Genomic DNA, 27647 nt, shown 5'->3' on the forward strand with positions numbered 1-27647 from the left:
GCTAAGAAGCTAGGCTAAGCGACACTGTTGCTTGCCCTGCTGTGATGATGCTCGCTCGGCTACTGAGACTAGTATTTGAGAGGTGAAAAATTGTATAATGCCTAATTAAACAACTTCGGAGAGAAAATTAAAGCTCCTCTGAAGTATAATAAGTGGTAAACTGACAGTAAAAACATATTTTGCAGCCAAAAGGTTTAGGTGGCCCCATAGAAAAGCTTCTTTCATCATTTGAGTTCACCGTTTTCTTTCCATCTCTCACTTAACTGTCTCCCTTGTCTTTTGGCAAGAAAAACAGAAGATAAGAGCAGAGCTAAAGAAAAAAAGGATCAGAAGAGTATTGAGCGCATAGTCTTGAGAGGATTCTTGTATTTAGACTGGAGGGAAAGAGGGTCAAAAAGCAGCTGATGACACAGTAAATATGTGTGAAGACTGCACAATGGTCAGTTAGTGGAGCAGTGAGGAGCTCCAGGCTCCAAACAAACAGCCTCCAGAGCATCTTGTGCTGAAAATTCACTCTTTGTATTAACAATAGCAGATGATTACACAAGGCAACCTAAAATATAAGTATGTGGTAACTCTTGTTGCCACGGCAGCAAAGCGCACATAGACAGACTAAGCTCTAAGACATACACACACGAGCAAACTGCTGACAAACCCTGAAGGCGGGTTTTTTTTTTTTTCTTTCACAGGCTGAAGCTTTGACATTTTAATTGTGTCCTGTGGCTTTGTGATACATCCCGCAGTCAGCAACCATCAACCCAAGCCATGAATAATAGATGAATATTATAATAGGTGTAATATCAAACAGTCACTAACTTAGCATCACTTTTTATTAACATAAAAAGTCATTCATGTAAATCCTTTGGTTTGAATTATACTGTAACTGTACTTCTTCTTGCTACTCCTGAGTACAGATGGCCAGCACCCTCAGAACAGCAAACATAACACATCCATCGGTCCAACCAGACGCCCAGAAATGCAACCAGAACAAACTTGTGCTGTAAATAAATACTGATACAATCAACATTAAAGGTGCCCTGCCACACATATTTCATTACTTTGCAGTAATTTCTGAAGTTCTACCATGGACTCTGTCCACTTTGTGGAAAAAATGCCTTGGTTACCTTGTTTCAAGCCATTCTAGCATGGTATAGAAAGCCTGCAGGAAGACTCAGCTCAATTTGTGCCAGTTCTCATTAATATTCAACGAGCTAAGCTGCTTGACTCTCATTGGCTAACAGCTAGCCAATGAGAGCCTGGCTATCCGCATCCTTTACCCAGCGCAACTGGATGAGCTAATGAATAGTAATGAGCTCAGGCAACACCACGTCAGACTGACCAGCTTTTATAATTGTCCTGATTTCTCTGCTTATTTCTTTCAGTGGCTAGAGATGACAGAGGAGGTAGAAGTTCATTTTCACAATCACGACATAACACAAACACATATGGACCTAACATATTTCAAAAAATGCAAGTGAAAACGGTTTTGTGTGGCAGGGCACCTTTAAGTAAAAATACACAACATTTGTAGCTTTACAAATTGAAGATTTTTTTGTTTTTTCTTCTTTTATTAAATGATAAAATAAATAATTTGGGGATTTTTTGACTGCTGGTCAGACTCTGGTAGCTGCTGATGAGATTTTAATATTTATAGTTGTAAGGATGAGGCCATAGACCCTTGGAGACACCATATTCTTAAGGTTTTATTTGTATTGTTTTATTTTTATTTACTTTAGTCTATTTTTTTTTTATTTTGTTCAGTTATACTGGGTTTTCTATACATGTCTTTGTATGCCTCAAACAAAAAAAAAATGTCTTAAGAAAAGGGGAGTTTACATTACGTCTGCAGCCCATTTTTTGCTTAACATTTTCTGTATGGGTCTTACTGTATTTTAACAATTTCACGTCAAGCACTTCGTGACCTTGTCTGTAAAAGGTGCTACATCAAATAAACTTATTATAAAAACGTATTAACACACCCAAATCTCTGACCAAACTATCGGTTGAGTTGCAATGTGGGTAATGTAGCCACCAGGTTTTTGTCAAGAAGAATGAGTGGAATAAAAAAAGACGACATCTCTGATTCTGCTGCATCGATTTTGATCCTTTTTTATTTATTTTTTAATAAAACTGCTCATCATGAGTCCGACAATGTTATAGGAGTGCCATGCAAATCAGTGGCTTAGTCTTTTAAAAACCTCCTCTACTCCTTTAGATCATTAAAACTCCCAGAAACAATTCCATAATATTTGGCAATACATTTACTATATGTTAATATTAATGTACTAGCGTGCTGCAGCTGGAACAGTGGGTGGTAAAAGTTTAAATCATAAAAATAATGAACAGATGATTTAATAATCAAGTCTAATCAGCTGCAGCCTGGTGATTAGTGGACAATCACACCGTGAGTCTATGGCAATGAACAAGAAACTGTGCATCATCCTCCTACTGCAGCATACACTTAACCTCCTGCTTTGGACTCGCAAAAAACACAAACTTTGAATATTTTACATTTAAAATCAGATCACGCTTCTTTACATTTGTAGCAACCAAACATTTTTGCCCTTCCTCATACATACAAATAGCCTGGTTACGTGTATAAACATGCAGTTGGTGGTGGCTCACACTCAGCAGTCCACACACGTAGTGGACACATCCATTGGGAAGTGGGTCTTAGTGTGCGAGAGTGGGAAAATATCAACATGTCAACACACTGAGGCACCATACGTCTCTGAGGGGCACACGTGTCTGCTCTACAGAGCAAATATCAGGTCACAACTCATCCTATGACCCTGTTGGTCTGCGCTGAGGCCATTTAGATTATTATACAGATGGGTGGACACACAGTAAAAACACAAACAACACACCAGGGCATTTGTCCCCCGGAACAATATAAAGGAGGTATTCGGATAGGTCTGAAAGTAGGCGATTCAACTAGTCTCTAAAAAATAAATGTGAATGCAGAACCTCTTGAAAAATGAAATATGGCCTCAAATCGATTTTCTTGGAGGGAACTTCTGACCATAAAACTTCCTGCAAAAATTTTCTGAATTAGATTTTTCACAGCAAACCGCCTACAAGTCAAAAAGAGGACCAAAAAAATGAAATATCCTGGTGGCTTAGTTGGTTAATTTATATAACATCTGCAGCTTCCTCCGTTTAAATCTGGACTGGAGGCTTTGATGCATAAACATCTATCTATATATGTATATATCTCACATGCTCTACTGCTGTTCAGTCCTTCTAAAGGAACAATGATCCTTCCATAAACAACCACACAAATACATGAATACTGTTAACTATTTCTGAAAAGATTAGTAGATTGATTCATAGATCAACACAATTTAAAGGTGCTGTAGGTAGGATTGAGAAGATCCAGGACTTAGCCAAAGAATTTGAACATCGACAACTTCTCAGTCCCTCCCCCCTTTCTGCTAAAGCCCAAACTCTCTCCTAAGCCCCTCCCCCCACAAGGGAGAATTAATGCGTGTGCATGAGCAGTGATTGACACGCAGTTAGTTAGACACCCCACCCCCTCCCGGCGCTGACTGGTGAATCTGAACAGGGAGCTGTGGATTTTTGCAAATCGCACTACAGGCTGTAGGTGGTGCCAGAGGAGCAGGATTTTTTTTATTTTTTTATCAACTGCTTTATATAGTTCTACTGGAACATAGGGTCAGTTTCAGCAAATATAACAGAAAGTTAGTTTTATAAGTCTTACCTACTGCACCTTTAATCAACGACAGGTTTGGTAATCATTTACGGTAAGTCATTTATCAACTTGTTAGTTCCAGCTTCTCGAATGTGAGAATGCGTTGCTTTTCTGTGTTTCATAAGGCTGTAAAGTAATTCCTTTCTGACTTTTGTACCTTCGGTCACACAAAACAAACAACTTGAAGAAGTCAACTTTGGTCTGGGAATTCAGATTGATAGATTTTCAGATTACTCTAAAAACAAGACGAAGAGTCTACAGCCATGCTATCAGCTCTATGAGGCTGTACTTTGGCCTGGAAATGCTTTGAACTAAACATTAGCCTGCCAAAAGACTCACAATGACAATGCCAATATGCTGATGTTTTGCAGGTAATGTCTGCCATTTTCACCATATTAGTTCAGCGTCTTAAAATGCTAATACATGCTAATAAGTACTAACAACAAAGTACAGCTGAGGCTGATGGGAATGGGATTAGTTTTGCAGGTATTTGGTCACAAACCAAAGTATTGGTCAAGTTCAAATGTTGCCCAGATGATGGCGCTGGATGAAAAGTCAGATTGTCACCAGAGTTATTACAATTCATCCTGAGGGGGGACATGAATGTTTGTACCAGATTTTCATGGCAATCCATTCAATAGTTGTCGAGATATTGCACTCAAAATCACACATGAATTTAATGGTGGTGCTAGAGGAAAGGTCAGGGGATCACTAAAGTCAGTAGGATGTATAGATACAGAACCATGTATGTCTGAACAAAAGTGTATGCCAATCTATCTGGTAGATGAGGGAGATATTTCAGTCGGGACCAAAGTAATGGACCTTGTCACTGCTAGAGCCATGCCGCTAGTGTGGCTAAAAATAATCTACAGATTAACTGATAATGAAAACAATGATCACTTGAAGGCAAAAACTCAACCAAAAACCAACAAGCACGCAACATGAAGCAAATATAGTGTGTCTCTGCGTTGGCGTGTGATTTGCTTTGGGATTCTATATCCAAAATCTAAGATTAGAGACTGAAGAGGAAGCTCGGGGTCTGTACTGTATGTGGAAAAGAGAGAAATAGAGTGGGCCAGTGAGTGCTACTCCAACTCCCACTAAACCAGCTCATTTCGGCGTCATATTGATGAGAGCGGGGAGTGGGGACCTTGCCATGGGGAGACGACAGCCAGGCACAAAAACACAGGAAATTGCTAAGAGAAACCTTTCTTTTGTTGCTTCCAGCAGTCAGAAGCTCTTCATTACTGCCTCCGATCCATACATTTATTTTCCACTAACAAGAGCCAGAGGTAGACACAAGTCAGAAACAAGTAAACATGTTGTCCTTCATGAACGACACACTACTTCCCTTCAGCTAATCAGTGTAATTTTGGCAAAACGCAGAGGTAACACATAATTTTCTTGTCAAAAACCAATCAGCAGCAGCCCGCCAGTGACACATTATCCCCAACACCAATCCATCAAATCAAGGCTGTTTACAGGAAATGTAAAATCCCCTTAAGATAAGTACAGGTCATTAATGTTATTTGTCAGTGTCAACAGTCACATCAGAAGCTAGTGCAATAGTATCTCACCTAAGCTATACATATTAATGTGCTGATAAGACATCACACTCCTATTCGTGTTTAGATAACTTATGGTAACCTACAGCTCAGGGCTGTAAGGTATAGTAATTAACTATATGGAATAGAGCGGCAAGGATTTAAAGCAAAAATGACAACAATTTGCTGGTTCCAGCTTCTCAAACGTGGCGATTCATGTGTTTCTTTGACATACATGACGGTAAAATTAATATTTTTGTGTTTTGGGCTTTTGGCTGGACAAAAACAAACAGTTGAAGATGTCAGCTTGGGAATTTTATTTTCTGATATTTAATTGACAAAAACGAGAAAAGCATCTGCAGTTTAAACAATACTGAAATTAATCATTAAATTGCAGCCTTAATATTACAATATAACCATGTCTAGGTTGGCAGGTGCAGTTTCTTTTCTTTTTTGCGAAAACTGCTTTTAATTAGTGAAAATTAGCCATCCTCTGTTTTTTGGACTGTTAATTGTATAAGACAACATTCAGAAGACTATTTTCTGACAATATACAAACCCAAAGATTAATCAATTAATCTAAACAAATGAATCAGTTTCTTATTTGCATCAGAGAGAGAATGTAAAGCAAAATATGTGAAAGCCAAAGCCAACAATATTAGTTGGATCTAAACAACGTGGAGCCACACAGTCTGAACCCGCACACCAGATTAGCACCGGCTGAATTAAACTGGAGTGTGTTTAGAGTGTAGGGGAGGAAATAATGGGATAGAGAGATCAAGAGATTTAGTGGAGGAGATGTTTAAAAACCAGACTTCTTAAGCCAATAACAGGAATCTAGCTTACCATAGAGAGGTGACATGTAACTGCCCCATACATGGATGCTCCAACCTATGCCATAAATGAATGCTGCTTGAATGTTTGTTATAAATATAATGGCAATCGTTGAGATATTTCAGAGATATCAAAGTTGTCGTCCAACTGACCAACATCCCTACAGCTACATCGCTAGCATGGCTAAAAATGGATGTTTCCGTTTTGTTTTTTGCCATCAGTTCTCCTCGTCCACCATTGTCGCTTTCCTACCTAACATAACAAACTACAGCAGCTCTTTGGACAAATATGGCGATGTACTCAGACCATAATTTATAACAATCTGCAAACCCGGTTAGGTTTGCCAAGGCCACTTGTTCCAACAGACTTGAGAATAACACAAATGAGTATCCCTGGTAATTTATGACTGTACTTCCGAAGGGGCTCAAGAGAAAAGCTTGTACACCTTGGCTAATGCATCATGCTGCCGCAGAACAAGGTGTAGGTTACACAAACCACTGCACCTGCAATTGAATTCAAATCTATTCGAGAGGCACAAATTAACTCTGAAATGCTAAAAAGCAAAGGAGCATTCTGCATGCTGAAAACTCTTTCTACAACAACTCAAACAAAAATGGTGCAAAATTATTGTTTCTATTGTATGAATAATAAATGAAACAGTCACATTCTGGGTCTCTAATAGAGCTATTAATCATTAGGATTACAGTGTGCTCTCTGTGGGAATACACTGTGTCGTATAATTTTCACATTATCTTAATGCTGTTTTTTTAATTTTTATATCACCAATGTACTTTTATATCTGCCGCTAGGATTTGAGGGCTCATAACTTCTCTTATCTTCTCAATTGACTTCAATGGAAGAGATTTGAATAATTAAGCAGATGAACTGCCTATATTCAGTTCTGCAATAAAAAGGAAACATCTGAGTATCTTAACACATTATGCATATTTGATGCGCTGTTGTCCCAACAGTTAAATTGTTAGGACATCATTTGTGTCAAATAACAGAACTGGTTTTGGTGACAGGATATCCTCTCCAGGTGTGTTCATTCAACAGTTTCCATTTTTAAAACTGCATTCAAATCATGTACAGAAGTAGAAAAGAGTGAGCTCCTGAGGGGGGAGGAGCTGGCAGACAGGCACACCACCTCCCCATGGGGCTCAAGAGATACAACCGAGAACGACCCAAGAGAATAAATGGAAAGCACAGAGCAGATAGAAAATGGGAAATGGGCTAGAATACAAACATGCAGAGTTTATGCAATATTCAGCATTGCAACAAGGCACACAAGAAAAATATGTTTTCTTTCTTATTATTTTTTTTTTTTTTTTTTAGGAGTCAGAATAAAACTGACTTGACTACATGTATATGACAATTTGGTATATTACTTACTTAATACACCAGAAAATGGTAAAAAAAACACAAAATAATGATTGACTTTTGGTGGAATTGTATCATGGTCATATTGTTTTATTTTAGAATTATCGGTTGTCAAAATTAATGATTCCAAGCAAATTAAAAACCCTAAATACTTTACTGTCTATTTTGATTTTTGCATATATTTGCCATATCAGGATACATACTCCTATCAGACAAATGTTTTATATTGTTATTATCTTGACTAGGGTTGCAACTTATGATTATTTATTATTATCGATTAATAAACTGTGCCTGAAAAAGCTTGCCTGATGAACTTAAGACTTACAAAATCACCATCTTCTTTTAAATCCCTTCTTGCCCATTGCCTTCTTATAATTAAATATGTAACACGTAAGATATAAAATATTATGTGGATGAGAGTCAGAGCAAAACAGAGAGATTAGAGAGGCACAATGGAAATAAGTTTGTTACTTTCTTGTGTTATCCTCGACAGTTCTGATAAATGTACAATGTCACTGTGTTGGCATTTTGTTATGCATTTATTTCTGTTACTGTCTAATAAATCAATCAATCAATCAAAAAAAGGCACCGATAGACCGGCCAGTGACCGGAATTGGCCGGTTTTCACGTGCTCGGCCATGACCGGCGACCGGCAGGTCAGTCTGACATATGCCGATTTCATGCCGGTCAACACTACAATTAACAGACAACATAAGTTATACGAGTTACAGTTCTGAAGGACGCACGCACACACGCGGGGTGAAGCGCGTGTCGGCGCTATTCTCGCACATGTAGGGAACCTCGTGAATTAACCTGCAACGTGTCAGCTGTTTGGAAATTCTTCAGCGTGTGCGCAGAAGATAACAAGTTTGCAATATGCAACACCTGCAAGGAAAAAGTAGGGCGTGGAGGGACTACACCAAAAGCCAAAATCACATTTTTTTTTTGTTGGATATTGGATGTGAAAAGAAGGAAATGGTTTTAACATTGCACTTTAGATGTGTCTGAATTGCCCACACCAGGAGCAATTTATATAGTTCTATTTTATAGCGAGCCATTATCTGTTAAAAAAATATTCTATGTTCTGTGCAAAATGTTCTATTAAAGAAAAGATAGAAAATAAATATGTTTGTGTGCTGTAAAGTGGTTAGAAAAAATTTAATCGGAATCGGCTAAAATCAGTATCGGCTGGCCTAACCCAAAGAAAATCGGAATCGGCCTAGAAAGTTGTAATCGATGAATCTCTAAGAGAGATCTCTATTTATTGTTCAGCCTTCGCTTTATGTTGACAGCGCCACCTTTGTTCTACCTGCAGTAATACACAGACACACTGAGGCCAAACCCAAGGTGGGGCTGAGGAGAAGTAAACAGTGCATGTCTGATTACTGTGTAGCTGCACTCACTGAAAACCGATTACAAGTCTTAACAGGCTGCTCTCTGCACACACCCACACATATACCAAACTTGTGGTGGGCTGAACAGGACACATATCATCCAGAGGCGAAGTACTGCAAGAGACACAAAGGAGATGTCGGACCACGTAACTAGCTGCCATGTTGAATGGATCCTACATCACTTTGCTTTTTATCAACTAAATGACTTACAATCGCTTTGACACTAATTGCGCTCGCCACAGTACTTCAAATCATTACTGCTTCCCTATTATGTTTAATCCTGCTTCTAAAGCCTCTTTATTTGATTCAATAGCACTTTAATCATGTGTCAAAATTGGACAGATGTTTTAAATGACTTGTGCATGGCAAGGATAATCCATACAGAAATTATTATGTCACTGAAAGAGGCAGCATTCAATTTGAAAACAGCTCAATATTAACATTTAGGCCTGTGTTATGTATTAATTTGATATCCATTAAATAGAGTTTCTAACCTTTTGCAGCCTCTCCCTGGTCTCTCATCGAAATCTACCGACTCCTTAACCCAGAGGTGTGTTAACTGGAACAGGATTTATACTACATTTGAAAAGTTAACTGAAATATTTGGGATAGATCATCAAAAGTTGAAACATCACATAAATTGAAATTTGCATTTTACTCAACACTTGATGTGCAGCTGGGTGCAATATGTGTGATAAGAAAAGCAACCACATTTCCAGCAGCTCTGTAGTTTCTTAGACTGGGATGTCATACAGTATGTAAGTGACGTAGTGTTGCAGTGACATGACCTAGGAAAACCCCCCAGAGGCTCATCAACAAACCACAGATGGAGGGATGAGAGACTGAGACTGACTGAGATATCCTGCTCTCATCCTCTCCTCTTTTCTTTTTTTCTTTTTACACGCACTGTAAATTTAAACTGTGACGTTCCCAGAGGTTTCCAGAGGAAAACATGGCTGGTGTAGACTTAAAAAAACAGAGCAAACTAGAAAGTAATGTTTTTCTAAAACGAATTATGTTATGTGTTATAGGAGCTTAATTGTGTAAAATGTGTTCTTCGAGGGTTACATGGTCTACAGAACTACAGCCACTCAAACCAATACAAATACTTGACTAGTACTTTAGATGAATCCGGGCTAAGAGTCTACACAACCAAGCCAGCAGCTCTGTGAGGCTGTGCTAAAAACCATGGTTCTTGAATGTGCTTTGCATTTAAATTTTGTTCTTCTAAAAAATTCCAACCGTGTGTGTGTGAGATATATGTGTGTGTGTGAGAGATATATATATATATATATATACACACATACATACACACACATATGGTTGGAATTTTTTTTACAAGCATACTGATGCAAAGAGGATGCTGCTGTTGAGGACAATGTATGACACTCGATAACTGCTCTTTAATGTTTAACGTTTTATTCTGCGCTGTCAATTTTATTCTTGTCTTTTAAATGTTTAACGTTTAATGTTTTTTAATCGTTTTCTAACTGCTCTTTAATGTTTTATGTAAAGCACTTTGACTTGCCCGGTTGCTGAGATGTGCTCTACAAATAAAGCTGCCTTGCCTTGCCTTGCTGCTTGTCTCCACTCTCCAGCCGTTCTCTGTTGCAGGGTCAGAAGGATAAAAGTCGACAACAGCCTTTCATAACAACAACACATTTTAAAGTATTTAGTGGAAACTAAGCAGAACAATACACATGATTTGCTTTGAAATCTGAAGTGCGCACAATGTTAAACGCAGTGTGCAGCTGCCAATCCTTTCGGTGGATTTATTTGTTTGTAGTAAACTAATGTCTCTAAATGAATGATGCTAATGATATTTCATTATAAAGTGCTATATATAGAGAGAAGTTGATTTAATTTTAAATAGAGTTGATATGGAACATTTCCTACAATTTAAGGAATTGTTTAAGATCAGTAGCATCTTCCTGTGGTAAGCCTTACTTTTTGTAGAGCTCTTTCGGCAGCCATGTCTTCTAAATAATGATATCCCCATACAACAAAACTGCATTCTTAATTATGTTTCGAGGGAAATGTATCACAAATACGTTCCTAATCAAAGTCTGCAAACCTCTGGAGGACGGAGTGGATGGATGGGTTAAAGAAACACAAGACTTTCAGCCAGTAGATCGCTGATAGTGTCCCGTGTTAAACCGAAAGTCAGCGTTGACTTGTTTACACGTGTAACCTACATAATAGGGCTGCGCAATTAATCGCAATTTTATTGAAATCCCAATATGAACTAGTGCGTTTATCCAAATCGCAGGGGGGGGCGCAATATTTGTTAAAGGCAAAATATGTGTCAAAGCATTCTAAAATAAAGTATTGTGGTGCTGCAGAGACATCCCGGCCTACAAATTCGTATCCTACAACTAAATAAAAAAAAAATAAAAAAATCATACTCCAATATCGTAAATCATATCACAATTGCAATTGTGGTATCCTAACTGTAATATCCTAACTGTAATATTAAGTTACAAGAATGCTTATCTGTTACTTACCTATGAAGAATAATAGTTCATTTCCTTATCCTGTTTCTGAAGTTAGCTGCTAATAAGGGAGGTTCCAGAAGGAGGCGCTACTACACTGAGTTCTGAATCAGTATGTTCCACTGACCGGACGTGGACTCTAGATAAGGAAGACCAAAGAAGTTGTTGCTAGTGAGAGACATGTGAAAGTAACTAAGTAACTTGTAAAGAGGTCATGCCTGTCCGTTTGTATTAAACTTGCAAAAGTATTTGGATGTCGTGGACATTCAGTTCTTCCTTAGAAGACATAACAGCAATATCAGTAAAAATAATCGCAATTAGATATTTTCCTAATATTGTGCAGCGCTATTACGTAACATACTTAACTAAAGTAACTTAAATTCCTTAAAAAAAACGTACATTTTTTAACCCACCCCATTATTATTTTCTAAACCTCACCAAGTAGTTTTGTTTCAATTCACAACTTTGACTACATGTTTAAAACAGCAAACCATTTCACTTTGTGTGCTGGTCGCTAGAAAACATGTTTTCCTCGAAACATTATTTCGTATATTCGTTATAAAGTAATTTTCTAGGAGACAGGGTTGCTTTTAGAGAAAAAAATTTTAGCAGCAGAAAGAAAAGAGCAACACTCTTCTGTGATGTACAGTGGGAGGTGATTCAGTTTGCTGCGTTGCTCTGGTGACTACAGCAGAGAGAAACTAGGTAATACAACGAATCAATTAATCACACTCCAGCGAAAAAGAGAGAGGTCTGAATGGATATCGAGTTAAAAATCAATGAACAGTTGGCAATCCATTTTCGATGTGGGGAGCTCCAGCATCAGAGGCAACACACGTAGGCCTATATAAAGCTTTTAAACTGAGCACAACGTGTAATACACAAGCTAAAGGACGGGACAATATCTCCACACAATCTGAACCACGTGTATGTTTGTATATGACCTGCTTTACACACCCACATGCAAAAAAAATAAATAAATAAATAAATAAATAAAGTTGTAATCCCTCCTCTTCTGTTGTAATCTCAGATTTTAATCTGCTGCTCTTCAGAGCAAAGATTACCCAGCAGCCCTCGCTCCCATTCTAAAATGCTCGGGGAGGAAAGTAAGAAAGAAAGCGATGTGTGAGGTTGTAATCTTGAGAAAAAGACCAAGATTTAAAAAGGGCATGAAAGTGATGGAGATAGAGTGACAGAAGAAGAAAGGAGAAAGAGAGTGGAGGTCAGTGTTAGAACCCCCCAGGTGGACCAGAATCAGATTAGACTTTTAAAAGACAAAGCAGCAAGGTCAGAGTTTATACTGGGGCCCATTTTAAATCACAACAGTAGCCTAGTTTGACCAACCATTGACCAAACTGATATATTGTCAAATTAATATATTCATTTTATATCCCATACCTCATGGGATTATTCATAAACGGTAATAAATAAATAAACTCCAGCATCTAACAGCACAATGTACTGGCCTCATTACATTATTTTCTCCATTATTATGTCTAAGAATTTCAAAAAGAGTAAAAAATGTCCATCACAAGTTCCCAAAACTCAAGATGGCGTCTTTAAATTGTGTCTTCAACATTCAGTTCACTATCAAATAAGATTTCAGCAAATTCTCACATTTGAGATTCTCACATTTGAGAAGCTGGAACCTGTGTTTCGCATTTTTGCTTGAAAATTAACTCGCTGATTAATTTTCTGTCGATCAATTAATTGATGAATTAAATAATCGGTTTATCTTAGCAGCAGCTCTAAAAACAAACATATCCTGAACAAAACATACATCTACATGTATTTAACCATTCATATCAACTAACACATTGTGCGCCTGATTCAGTCAATTAATAAATAAAGTGTATGAGGATTTCTGAACTATTATAAGTTAGTTTTATTCTCCTATTCAAAGATTCAGGAACATATTCAGAAAATACAAAAAAAAAAATGTGCTGGAAAAGTTTTCCATTAAAGCTGGAGCTGGAGGATACCAAATGTAACGCAGGAAAGAGTTCAGTTACATTCAACAGCTATCGAGAAAGGCTCCATTTAGACACCTGATTCATAACACCACAGTGCTCTGCTGTTGCAACAAACTCACTGACACAATAACGTACTTACTAGAGCCGAGTACACTGTAATGTTGGCATGAGTACAAGCCAAAGCTATTGTGATCGTAACTTTAAAATGTGTCCACGCAGTCTGGATGGCCCTGCATCCTTCTGTCAACATACATGCAAAACACTCCCTGGGAATTACATAACGGGGACTGGCAGGTGTGTGTGTGTGTGTTGGGCATTTACTCTTTATTTATTCATTTTATGATACAGACTTTATTTACACTAGAGCTGAAATATCCAATTATTCAATTCATTGACAAAAAAATAATAAAATAAAAATATTTCAAAATGAATCCTTTTTTTAAACCAATAATGCCAAGTCAAAATGTGAATAATTGTTGGTTTTCTTTGTTTTCTATGATGGTTAATTGAATTTCGAAAGGGTGTGAAGACATCCCTTTTAGTTCTGGGAAACTTATGGATATTTCTCACTATCTTTCTGCCATTTTAAAGACGGGACGATTGATCTATTAATTCATTAGTCCAATTAATAATAAAATCCACAGTTGCAGCCCTAAATTAACCAGTAGACCTACTATGTCTGTAGCCTACATCCACGACGTTCCACTTCCGGGATTGTTAAGGCGCCGCCGGAAATTCCGCCAGATGTCCGTTTTCCTTCCGCTTTCTTTTTGTGTTCATTTAAAACTCTGGTCGAATAATGAGGACTATGGTTAACTGCTCCTCAGATCTCTGCAGGGTAAATCCAGACAGCTAGCTAGACTATCTGTTCAATCTGAGTTTTCTGTTGCACAGACACTTAAATAAGTTCCTTCCCGAGGCTTTTTTGCAGAGGCGCCGTTGCCCCATGCAGCACATAGTGCCACCCAAGACGATTGTGATTGGTTTAAAGAAATGCCAATAAACCGGAGCACGTTTTCTCCCATCCTGGAATGCTGTGGACTGTTCATTCATGCATGTCCCTGCATCTGCATTTTTTTTATATTTCTGACTAAAGTGTCACGGTTGTAATGATCATGCACAAGCTCTTCTGTTGAGTTTGAGCAATTTCCATACTAAATGCTAAATGGGTCGAACCAAATTAGGCAGCTATCTTAACACATCTGCTCACAGAGTGTAATAATGGGCAATGAATCAGCGTTATACAATATGACTAGGGGGAAAACAGGCTGTGTGTGTGTGTGTGTGTGTGTGTGTGTGTGTGTGTGTGTGTGTGTGTGTGTGTTTAGCCCAAAACATGATCTCTTTGGTGGGCAGAGTATTTTTGTGTTGGTTAATCCACACCGTGTTACTCACACACCCGGCATCACTGCTGGTGTGTGTCGATTCGCTGTCATCTTAGCCCACACAATCCCTAATCCAAAAGCACACGGACAGAGATAAACCGGTGTACCTCCATAATTTACATTTCACAGATTGTACTCCGTCCTCCTGTCACGCTCACATCACTTCCCTCATTTTATGAAGCATCATTTATTCCAATATACACGACACAGATTCCACCGGTTGCCCTGACAACAGACGCCATTGAGAAGCGCTGGGCTCGCACCTCGCTGAAATGACTAATGAAGCGAGTCGAAGACCATCAGTCAGCTCCCATTCAACAACATTCACTCCTCCCATTTTGTTCGCTCTCAATGGCCAAACAAAGACCACGGCTCAGCTCATCACTGATTTGTGGTGCTGATGGGGGACTGTGTCTGTCTGTCTGTCTGTCTGTCTGTCTGTCTGTCTGTGTGTGTGTGTACCTATTAAACTAGGCCTGCTGCAAAACATTTTCCCTATATAATACAGAAGCGGAGCAAAAAACAAGTTCTGACCTGTTGAGTATGATTAAATGTTGCATTGTTTAGGGCAACAACCATTACCACCCAAGGCTATTCTATTCTATTTATACGCTCTTTTTCTATGCATATATCTAAAGCATGACCAAGAATTTGTCATTTTGCATTTGTGCTTAAAAAATTGCTCATTTGGGCGCCTGGGTAGCTCACCTGGTAGAGCAGGCGCCTATATACAGAGGTTTACTCCTCGATGCAGCAGCTGCAGGTTCGACTCTGCGGCCCTTTGCTGCATGTCATCCCCCTTCATGTCTTCAGCTGTCCTATATTAATAAAGGCCTAAAATGCCCAACAAAAAAAAAAGTTTGCTCAATTAATGGATTCATCTTTAAGCAAAGTAGTAATAATCAATAGGCTAAACAATGACAATTTTATTTAAATGGACAATGTTTTAACCCCAGTCAAATCTTCATCAGGTCAAAGAAATTATAGTTTGGCGTGCAGCTGTTTGACGTTGCTATGGGGAATTACGATTAAGCCCAGGGCAGAAACCAGTCATAGTCAGTGAGGGATGAAATCCATAAAATGGAAGTTTTGTTCACATATTAGGTGAACACAAATGTTCCTCTTACATTTTTCTTTTTATTAAATCATTGGTAACAACACACACACACACACACACACACACACACACACACACACACACACACACACACACACACACACACACACACACACACACACACACAGACACACACACACACACACACACACACACACACACACACACACACACACACACACACACACACACACACACACACACACACACGGCCTCAGCGAGTGCCAGTGATTTACTAAAGAAAGATCTGCTCACCTAATATGTGAATTCAATAGACTTTTGCTCCTGGCTGGAATTCGAGTCTAAATATAAAGGCGAAGAGTATATTTTCCCAACTGACTGATCCGTCGATTATTTGTTCCGATTCATCCTATAAATCATAACTGCCAGAAAATACTTAAAAGAAATAGCCATATCACAATTTGCCAGAACGACTTCTTTATATGTAGATATTCAGTTTACAATGATAAATAACAGAGAAAAGCAGCAAATCCTCACCTTTGAGAAGCTCAAACCAAAACATATTTGCCATTTTTGCTTGATAAATGACCCAATTATTATTGTTTATTGAAATTGTCAAGAGGATAACCCCTTGAGATGAAGCATCTCGTTTTTGAGGGGGTCCTCTAAATTAATTTAGAGCTGCAGTGTTTACTTGATCAGTCGATCAAAAGAAAAACAGTAATCAACAATTCTGTTACCGTATTTTCCGCACTATAAGGCGCACCGGATTATAAGGCGCACCTTCAATGAATGGCCTATTTTAGAACTTTTTTCATATATAGGGCGCACCGGATTATAAGGCGCATAGAATAGAAGATACTGCAGTCAAACGTTTGACTGGGGTTGCGTTATGCATCCACTAGATGGAGCTGTGCTAAAGGTAACGTCAACAAAACCGTCAGATAAAGTCAAACTTTATGAAGCGTTCTGACAACTCCGTTCACTCCCTCCTTATAACATTTAAATCTAAGTGGTCCGATTAAATAGCGATCGTCTCAACGTGGTCCCTGACATGTTGTCATCGGCTTGTCCGCTACCAATCGAAAGCTTAGAAGCTAGGGAATACGATGACGCCCACATCGATCATGTAGCAAGCTGGGCAGAGAAGCTAGCGACGATGACAAGTGCGGAAATGGAAAACGCATTTTTCCGTTGTGATTCGGCCAGAAACTTCAACATTGTGAGGCGAACCGATCGTTTTGGAATATAAAGCTTGGATATTACATTTCCTTGGACTTTTGTGGATTTATGAAAATCAAGTTTTGGCCAAAATACCACTTTGTTGCTGAAAGGACAACGAAATCAGGTATGGATGCACTCTCGACAGCTGCGCAGATTATGGCTAAATTGTTTAATTGTAAATTGTTTACTTTGTAACAGTTGTGTAACTGCTATAAATCATCGTATGCTTTGTATGTGGGCTTAAGTTAATCATTAGAGGCTAAGCTTTCAATTGGTGTGTCGCATGGCTGTATATTTTGAATATTTAATGCTTTAAAGTTATAAAAACGCGAATGAGTGGAAGTTTTATCGAGGTTACAGCGACGCAGTGTCCCGTCAACGGGGCAGTGATCCGAGAGGTTGATCCATATATAAGGCGCTCCGGATTATAAGGCGCACTGTCGTTTTTTGAGAAAATAAAAGGCTTTTAAGTGCGCCTTATAGTGCGGAAAATACGGTAATTAATTCATTGTGTAGGTTATTTTTCAAGCAAAAAATATAATTTCCTGCTTTTCTTTGCCTTACAGGAATGTACATTTCTGGGGGGGTTTGTTGGTTGGCCAAATGAAGATGTCACCTTGACCTGGGGGAACCTTTAATGGACATTTTGTTTTACCATTTTCTGACATTTTAAAGGCCAAACAATTAAGGATTTGTGTCAGATTAAAGCAATTTAATTGCATCTAATTATGAATTGTGGCCTCAAATTGATCATCACAACAGTTGCAGATTCTTTTTTTCTGTCCATTAACTAATCGCTGCAGCCCTAATTGGAAGACAGTTATTTTTAATGAATTCAGCAAAAGATAACAGCACTGGAAGGAATAACTACAAGACAAAACTGTACCTGAAACAACAAAGAGCATTTAAATGAAAGAATCAATATATTACACACTATCCAAGAAACAAAACCATCCATTCACGTGTGCCATAAAGTGGGAAAATCATGCACAGCCAGATTATTTGCTTTTTCCTGGGTTTCTAATGCTCCAACACCGAGGCATGGTGAAGACCGTCTCCCCTGGATGATCTGACGCATTCCTCATCCAAACAAACCTGACTTGACTGATGGCAGACAAATTCTCTTTAAGAAATTAACAAAAAAATTCTGTTATGTCTTTGCCAAGAAAGTGGAATTAGACCTTGGGCAGAAGAACAAGAATCTTAGAAAAACACCCTGCTGCCCAGAGGGAATACGGTCAAAAGCTCAGAGAAGGACCCCCACCCCTCCCCACACACACATCCTCTTTCCTCTAGATCAAAAACATAGGCACACAAAATTCCAGCTTGCAGAGGTCTAAATCTTCCTCTCTGAAACTGATCTAATGATAGCAAGAGAAAAGGCTACTTGATGCATTAATTATACACTGCCACCCCCACACACACTGTTTAGGCTTATGTAAACACACACACACACTACTGTAGACCTTTAAGCACCATCCATATTGATATTTCAATAAATCAAGACCACTACAGTCAGTCATTCTACCTGAATAAACAAATCAATTTCCTCGCAGATATCAGTCGTCTTCCCTTTACATCATAGAAGAGGTGAGCTCAGCGTGACTCCAGTATCACTTTGACAGTTCACACACACACACACACACACACACACACACACACACACACACACACACACACACACACACACACACACACACACACACACACACACACACACACACACACACACACACACACACACACACACACACACAATTTTGTTCTCCTTGCTGTATAAGCCTGCCTCCAACTAGAAATGATAATTAAGATTTTTTTTTTAAGACCGATAGCCGACCCTTGTAAACTGATCATTAACCGTTAACACACAGGCAGCCAAACGAGTCCCAGTTCAGCCACCGGGGAGAGTTAGCAGCCATGTTGCGTGCATTATCGTGGACACAGGCAGCCATCACATCACAGACTGATCTCATGAAGTGGCGTATGTATGACACGCCAATTCGTATGCCATTATTGGCGTGTTATCAAGATGAATACTTGCTTTATAGCGTGTTTATCAACGTCGTTTGGCCTCCATTGACTTACATTACCTTGCGAATGTGTGTGAATTGACACCGTAGCGAGTAGTATGAAAGGGCGAAAATCCACATTGGGAGGATGGGTAAAACACAGGACTTTCAGCCAGGAGAGCGGGGATTGTGTCCCGCGTGTGACGTTTCCTTTCCACGTTTGTTGTTTTCCTAAACCCAACCGTAGCCTTGCGATAACACGCTACTTGGCTTAAGAAAGTGGGCGTGTATGTTAATGCAAAGTCACAATATCACGTTGCACATCAACATGGGCTGTCAGAACTAATACAAGCATTCTCACAACCGTTCGACATTTTATAGACAAAACGATGAATTAAGAAAATAGTCTGGGTGCCCGGATAGCTCAGTTGGTAGAGCAGGCGCCCATATATAGAGGTTTACTCCTCGATGCAGCGGGCCCGAGTTCAACTCCGATGTCTTCTTCATGTCTTCAGCTGTCCTGTCAAAATAAAGGCCGAAAATGCCCCGAAAAAATAATCTTAAAAAAGAAATGAAAATAGACTGCAGATTAATTGATGATGAAAATAATCTTTAGTTGCAGCCAATCAACAAGATCAAATGTTCTGTCCCAATTTGAACTCTGGTTACCAAGATATAATGACATGAAACCAGTGAAGAGAAAGAGGGAGGTAGTTACAGTGGAAACCAAACTTAAAGGGAAACTTCACCGATTAGCATTAAGCTTTGTATCAGTAGAAACCTGGTAGTATTTTTGAATGACCGTGCTTCCCTCCCTCATGTCCCCCTGAGAGGGGAGATCTCTGTATTGTGGGTCTGGAAAAAAGCCTCAGATGATGCAAAATGACGATTTTTGCGTCATCTGAGGTTTTTTTGCCCAGAGGCAAAAGACTACAGCCTGTATTAGGAACCACTTCCGCATAGCCCAAAGGGGGTTGGACTGTCGGCTTTTTCCGGAGATTGCTGAGGAAAAAACGAGTGTCAGCCATCTTGAATCCCCGCTTAGCTTCTCAGCAGGAGCAGAAACTGTTCATCCCGACGGAAATTTTAGAACAACAATTATGTGCATTCAAACTACCACACACGTGTACCACCGGGATACATTGGAACACATCGGAGAATATGCAGGACACTTTATTACAGACGCAATACTCCACACACTACGCAAGCCTCGCCTGCATGGAGACCAGCGGTGGTGCTCGATTCCTGTGGCCGGTAAAGAGACCTCATCAGCGGGGAGCGTTGAACGAGTGTGCCGGTGGAAAGCTAACGCTAGCCAGCCATCTCATTCACCAATCCTGCTTGCAAGTGTCCGCTCATTAAACAAACTGGACTACATCCAACTTCAACGAAACTCCCAACGTGAGTTCAGAGACTGCTGTGCTGTGTTTTTGTTGTTGTGGAAATATTGCTGTGGACAATCCAGCCTGCTGCTCGGTCACCGGGTAAGACTACTAGTGGAGGTGGGCTGTGTTACCCCAGACTGCATGTTGCAGAAATGGCGCGATTTGTATCCAACTAACTGCTAACTGCTGGTGGAGTTTGTGACTGTAAAATGCAGACAATTCTAGCTACATCCCACGCAAATGTACGGCTGTGTTTATACTCGATGTTTATACCACAGCCCACCAAGAGCTAATGCTAGTAGCTATGTGTTAGCCTTCTTTTATTACATGGCTTGGTTGAATTCTAATGTAGAATGCGGTCTGTTATTTCTTGATAACAGACCGTTGCTAAGGATAACACACCGTTGCCATGCATAGCAGAGCGTTGCCATTGACACAGTTCTGTTCACTCTGGAGCTATCAATCAATCCGCTGAAAGAAGTCCGGATAATGTATCAGCTGTGGCCAAAAAAAGCATGTTTTAAATGTGTAACACCACTTGAGCCACGGTGAAACGTTTTTTCGTGTATATGGTTGAAATGACAATAAAAACACACTTGTTGAGTTGATCGTCTCACTGTCTGTCTGTAAAGGGTAGGCGTGGCTTGGGAGTGGCCTCATACAGCAGCAAAGCAAGTGCGATTTGGTGTCTTTCATCCATATGAGCCAAAAACACATTTTCTGGCTTATCACGGCCTAGAAGGCACCAATTTCAATTTTCTTTTCACATTTCTACTACGTTAGTGACCCAATTTAAAGATATATTCAGCTTTCTAGCAAGGCAAGGCAAGGCAAGGCAGCTTTATTTGTATAGCACATTTCAGCAACAGGGCAATTCAAAGTGCTTTACATAAAACATTAAAGAGCAGTAAGAAAACAATTAAAAACAATTTAAAAACATTAATAAACAAATTAAAAACATTAAAAGACAAGAATAAAATTGAAAGTGCAGTATAAGAAATTAAAGTTAATAAAATAGATAGCGGTGAAATTTCCCTTTAAGTCAACAGATACTACTCTCTCTAGTCTCTCCAAATCCTCCTCCCTTTCAGCCACAGTCTGGAAAATGTGCTTAAGGACATTGACTAACGCTAAATCCTTCCACAACAACTACCACTCAGGTTCCCTTTGCAAGGCTCTTCATCATGCACCAACATGCTCTGCTCAGCAGGAAGCTATGTTTGCACTGGGCAGCTCCCCGGTCGCTGGAAAGATGCTCAGTCGACACTTCCATAAGAATCATCGGAGGGTTGTCAAATAAAAGGTTAACAACTGAAGACAGGATGATCTGCCTCCAGTCCTTGAACAGCTCATAAAAGGTGTCATGTGTTGAAAAATGCCTCTGTGTTATCTTGTGTACCTGGGTGTACTGATGGCTAACAGACAGCAGGACTATGTTCCACAGAGACATGGTTGACTAATTGCAAGTGTCAGCAGGCAAAAAAAATTCCATCTCTCTCTAAAAGGATTGTGGCAATTTGAGTGGCTCTTTAACAATTACATTCAAATGAAGTCAAACTGAATGAGAAAATGGGGATTTTAAAGCAAATGGGACCTTTTAATTGAGGTTCACTTGTGAATTGCATGGCAACACAAACGTAAGTGCACCTCATCTCCATTTAGACCTCCTCCTCTTTGAAAGCTGTCACATAAATCTTAGCCTTTAAGTATGTTTTGTACAGAACTACACAAAGAAGCATAAGTTCTGAGGATCTTTTATATCATGCAAAATTGGTATAGTAACTGAAATATCCCTAATCGAATCGACATTGAATCAAAAATCTAATCGGGACCTTGTGAATTGGAATCGAATCAGGAAATCAGTGGCGATACCCAGCCCTAGTGACACAAGCATGTCACCATAGCATGTGTTGCATCTAGGGCTGGGCAATATATCGATATTATATCAATATCGTGATATGAAACTAGATATTGTCTTATCTTAGATTTTGGATATCGTAAAATCGTTCTATATTAAGTGTGGTCTTCTCCTGGCAGGCTGCATTACAGTAAAGTGATGTCATTTTCTGAACTTACCAGACTGTTCTAGCTGTTCTATTATTTGCCTTTACACACTGTCATTAAAACGACATTTCTGATGATTATTTATCAAAAACCTCATTGTGCAAATAATATTTTGTTGAAAGCACCAATTGTCAATCCTACAATATCGTCGCAATATCAACATCAACGTATGTGGTCAAGAATATTGTGACATTTCATTTTCTCCATATCGCCCCGAGCCTAGTTGCATCCATGCAACACATAACAGGAAGGCACATGCTGTGTTCTCCTTCAGACAAGGAGCTCTGTGATACAACAGGAACTCGGACACACCTTGAGAAAACAGCAACCCCTTTATTTCCATATCCACTCAATTTTACTGGATATAATGACAGGAAAATGATTTGAATCTTCACCTGAAATTAATACATCAACACCTGCAGACAGACTAGATAAACCTGCTCCCCCACTTGGCTTTGCCCGTGGGGGCATATAATGCTTTGCAAACAGTTTACATGATGAAGAAAAAAGGTTAACATCATAAAAGGTCGCCTTGGAACAGTGTCAGGATGACTTAAAACATTATGACAAGTTCACTGTCTGGCCTGCAGATGATCTTTAGGAAGCAACAAACTCCATTATAAAATCTATCAATTTAACGGTGCCTCACATACATGTATGAGTCCATAATCAGTAGTATACAGTAGTATAACATGATGAAAGCGCTTCCATACACTTCTCCATAGCGCATGCCGCAGTGCATTTTTCGTAGCACACAATTGTGTGAATAAGTAGATAGTATGAGACCGATATTAAGAATGGAAAATGTAGGCTATAAGCGAAAATGCAGTGAATGGTGTATCGGATCTGTGCCGAAATGCAGAAAGGCTGCTACCGAGTCACACGGAGTGTGTAAATGTGTTGCGCTGTAGCCTGTATGTACATTTTCAGACTAGCAAAGAATGATTTAAGATTTCGTAAACGACACGTCTGTGTCCTCGCAGAAGAAAACACAACGTGTCGGGACTAGTCGACAGAGAGCGGTGCGTCAGCTGAGGGTGCACAAAATATTGCTGGGAAAAGAGCAGGATTTCCAACTCCACTTCTTCTCTCATCACAGAAACTCGACAGTTGGCTAGTTTTAAAGACGTAACGTTACATTCATCAGAATAACTTGTCAACTCTTTGACTGTGTATTAAACTAGACAGTTCCAACCTAATTAACATCATATTTGCATTTTATCGACGTGGCTAGAAAAAAATGACACAATGTAAACTTAATGTATGGGATGGGATAAGTCGCTTGTTTTTAAGAATAAACGAGCCCCTTGAGCAATGTTATCGAAGCTAGTTAGCACAGGTTAGCCAACTTCGTAATAGTAGAAAACGCATATTTACCATATTACCACCGCTGGTCAAACAGTATTCCCAACGTTACTCCTGATAAACTTTTCTCCACGGCAGCACAGCAAGCTCCAGTCCGGACATAATCTCGGGGACTCAAACTGGATCTCCCGTTTTCTTGTCCTCAAGTGTTAAATTGACCGTTAACGTCGTCGGTGCAACACATGCCATTACGGCTCCCACTCGCTGCCACCGCTGCTGGAAAACCGAGCGAGGACGGGCGACGGTATGATTCGTTCCCCAGCCAGCCCACCGCGGTAATCCTTCTAAACCCAGCGAGCCAGGGAAACACAATGTGTGATTACGCCCCGCCCATCTCTTTACACAGAGGGAGGGGCTGCGGGGGATATCGAATACACCACCACATTAATTCATAACTACAAAATAGATTTGCTCCAAATTAAAGTAGCCTAGTTGTTTTACTCAAATATAAACCATGTATTTGTACTATGTAAGTCAAAGTATACATCAAGTACTCAGTGGTGGAAAAAGTAGCCTATGGTCTGGCTACAGCCCTTATCTATTCTGGGATAGGAGGAAAACGCTCTGGGCTTGTTTGTATTTCTTTAAAGCTCCATTGTGTCATTTTTTGAGTTGATTCTTGGCAAAAAAAAACTTTGTTTGCTTCCACCAACTAATCAAAGTATTCTCGTATGCGTAGAATCTGCCATTCAGAATCATTCAGAATACATACAAGCGACTCGCTCGAATGACGGCCGCCATGTTGCGCCTCCATCTTTAAAATACATTAGCCAAAGAGGGACGTACACTGCCTTTTGCGCTTTTAAACTCAGTGGCACCGTGACGAATGCCAGGGAGGGGGAGAAGATAACGGAGTCGCCAAGGAAGTTAAAAAGAGAATTAAAACGACAACGTGACAGGCAAAGCAACAAGACCAAAGTTAATATTGGAGTGGCTTTTCAAAGATGGAAAGAGATCATAAGGAGCAAGGATTTTAAAAAGGGACGCCGAAGTTGCCTGCTTTCTTCTCGGCAGGTAATTCTGCCTATTTATGTAAATTCGAAGTTTTATAGTTGCTTGGCTAACTATAGCACGGTTGTGCATAACGCTAGAACGACGTCTAGCATACTTTCCCTCGCGTCAATGATGAAAAAGGATTGTCGACTACCTTGTAATATAAACACAATCATATGTGTTGTGATTTCCCTGGCAGACAACTCACGTAATGGAGCTGTAACACAGACTAGCTACAGCTAGAAAAGTAATATTCAGTTGGTTGTCATATACAATTTCACCGCTAGGTGGGAGAAATTCTTACACAATGTAGCTTTAAACAAATTACAACCGTCCTGGGGATGTGAGGCTTTATCCCAGGAATGGGCATCCATTGAGCCAGACTACTTTACAAGTAAAAGTACATTATTATAAGCAAAATGTGCTTAAAGTATCAAAAGTACTCATTGTAATAATAATACAATTGTATAATTGTTGTATTATTATTATTATTATTATTATTATTATTATTATTATTATTATTGACGACATGTGTAAACCCAATTGATATTAATTAATTAATTAATTAAAACAACTTCATAGACTATTTAATTTAATCTACAGAATATGCATAATATGGCTGGTCAAATGTTAGGCTAATCTGATATAGTAACTATAATTGTTGGATACATATAGTGGAGGGAAAAGTACAGTATTTGCCTTCCTTTGAAATGTACTGAAGCAGTAGTACAAAATACAAAATAGAAACAAATTGAAGAATTCAAGTAAAACACAAGGACTTCAAGAGTAAATGTATTCTGTTGCATTCCACCACTGTAGGTAGAATCAAACAAGATGTTATGTGATCCTTAATGCATCAGGTGGTTCTTTGTCAATGATAATTGACAAAGACAATGATAATTTCCTGGTTATTTTTAGCCTGATAGTGTTTCTGAAGCTTTGTATTAACCCCAGCTCCTCTCTTTACGACTTTTTTAAAAAGCTCACGTTTACAGCTGATTTAAACACATAGTCACTTTGATAATTAGCTCAAATAGATAAACATGACACCGGCCAAGTGAAAGGATAGATGAATTACCCCACAAAGGTCTGGGGAATGAGTCATGAAGTATTTAAAGGCACAGCAGGCCCTACTGATAAAGAAACCAATTAGAATGGTTAGTGGCCCTGTCATTGGATATGGTCCTGCTAATAGTTTACTGTCCGGGCTCACATTAAGTATTCATTTACATAATATTAGTCGACTCTTGCACCTGCCATCTCAGAAAACACTGACATACATATAGAGTTGGTCCCTGTCTTAATCACTTTCTACTCTCTCATGCACACGTCGACCTGAAGCCCACTTTATGAGGACTGTGAGTGAGTGAGTCAGCCATTTTTTAATCATTGTGACAAGTGTGTCTGCTGACAAGTTGGACACTTTGAGGCCAGGTAATTCAGCCTGCAGGGCAGAGAACAGCACCTGGCACTGGGGCTGCTTGCAGGGCAAGAGATTCAATCATATAATTTCCGTAAATGCATGTGTGCATAATTTAGAAAGTCATTAGATAGCTCTCGGATAGATCCACAACAAATTATTCTGCTACGATCAATCCTAATAACCTAATACACTTCCAGTCCATCCCCCCCGGGGAATGGATTTATTATATCCATGCTTATGCGTGTGTGAACTAGTGGTAGCAGACAGATTTAAATGTGACATTTAATTAGGTCCAGATTGGTGCTGTCTTTGTACTTTAGCATTGATTTGATTCAGAGGGGGCATTGATCGTGGGCTCACAGAAAACAACTTTAGCCTTATGTAATGCCATTAAGAGCTGGTCTCTAATGGGTATTTCAGCATAGCATGGCACTTGTAGAGCTGTAAAACAGCAACAAAAAAATCATTTTAAGACTATTTTCTCTCTACCTGCTTATAAAATAAAAACAACACACACACACACACACACACATTTTCCAACATGCACGCAGTTGCAATTCTTCATCTAAATGTCACCATATTTGACTTTTGTAAAGTGCAGTAGAGTTTAAAATCCAATTATCTGGCACAAAGAGAGATGCTGCACGGCATTTTTTTTTATCTACAGTGTATATTAATCTCAAAATTCATGGTTACAAGATGATGTAAAACCCATGTGTGTGTGTCAAGGATTTGAAGCATTTGCGTGTATACATAAAATTCACTCCGTTAATGCCGAGACGCTATTGTTCCCGTTCGCCCCAGCGATCTTTGTTTTCTTTATGGACTTCCTGCAGTGCTTCCTGTCTCCATCTCAGCCATGACATCAGCCTGACCTCCCTAACACCAGAGGCTTTCCAGAACACTAATACTGGTACAGCGGCGTTTAGGTGGGGCTCTGGATTGTTTTGGACAGGGACGAGGATCACGACGTTCTGGCGAGGCTCTGTCATGTTTGCGAGAGTTCGGAACATCATGGAGGGATTCTGTTGCTGTGGGATTTGGGAATCTTCCGGGAGGGAATTGGAACATTCTGTAGAGGTTCTGCAATGTTTAAGTTAGGGGTGTTACCCGTGTGGTTCAGGATGTCCTGGTGGGATTCTTGAATGTGTAAGGGGCATCAGATATGACTCTTATGGGGTGTTTTTACAGCTTGTTCCACTGCCAAGTAGACCAAAGAAAAGAATGCAGCTTTAAAATCATGTCACACAACTAATTTCATTATTACTTCTCTGCGAGTATAACTGACTTCAGTGCAACTGCAGTACCCCAAAAAATAGAAACACCTGTATGATGAAATGCAATGCAACGCTTTAACCTTGCATTACTTAACCCCCAATTTCCACCAACTGC

At 39.4% G+C, this 27647-nt stretch overlaps 1 protein-coding gene across 2 annotated transcripts in view; it reads right to left on the bottom strand.

The window, feature by feature from the left end:
- tmcc3 (transmembrane and coiled-coil domain family 3) overlaps nucleotides 1-27647 on the bottom strand; it is a 45194-nt gene that overhangs the window by 7837 nt on the left and 9710 nt on the right. The window contains exon 1 of one of the 2 annotated variants that reach the window (XM_039791827.1): nucleotides 23852-24126. The exons of the other annotated variant lie outside the window; for it this stretch is intronic. Within the exon in view, the coding sequence (XP_039647761.1) occupies nucleotides 23852-23854 (3 nt within the window). The 5' untranslated portion in view covers nucleotides 23855-24126. Of the gene's footprint in view, nucleotides 1-23851; nucleotides 24127-27647 lie in introns of those variants that run through there. 2 annotated transcript variants of the gene reach the window in all.

Source organism: Perca fluviatilis, chromosome 23, assembly GCF_010015445.1.
Source record: "Perca fluviatilis chromosome 23, GENO_Pfluv_1.0, whole genome shotgun sequence".
NCBI classification, from domain to species: Eukaryota; Metazoa; Chordata; class Actinopteri; order Perciformes; family Percidae; genus Perca; species Perca fluviatilis.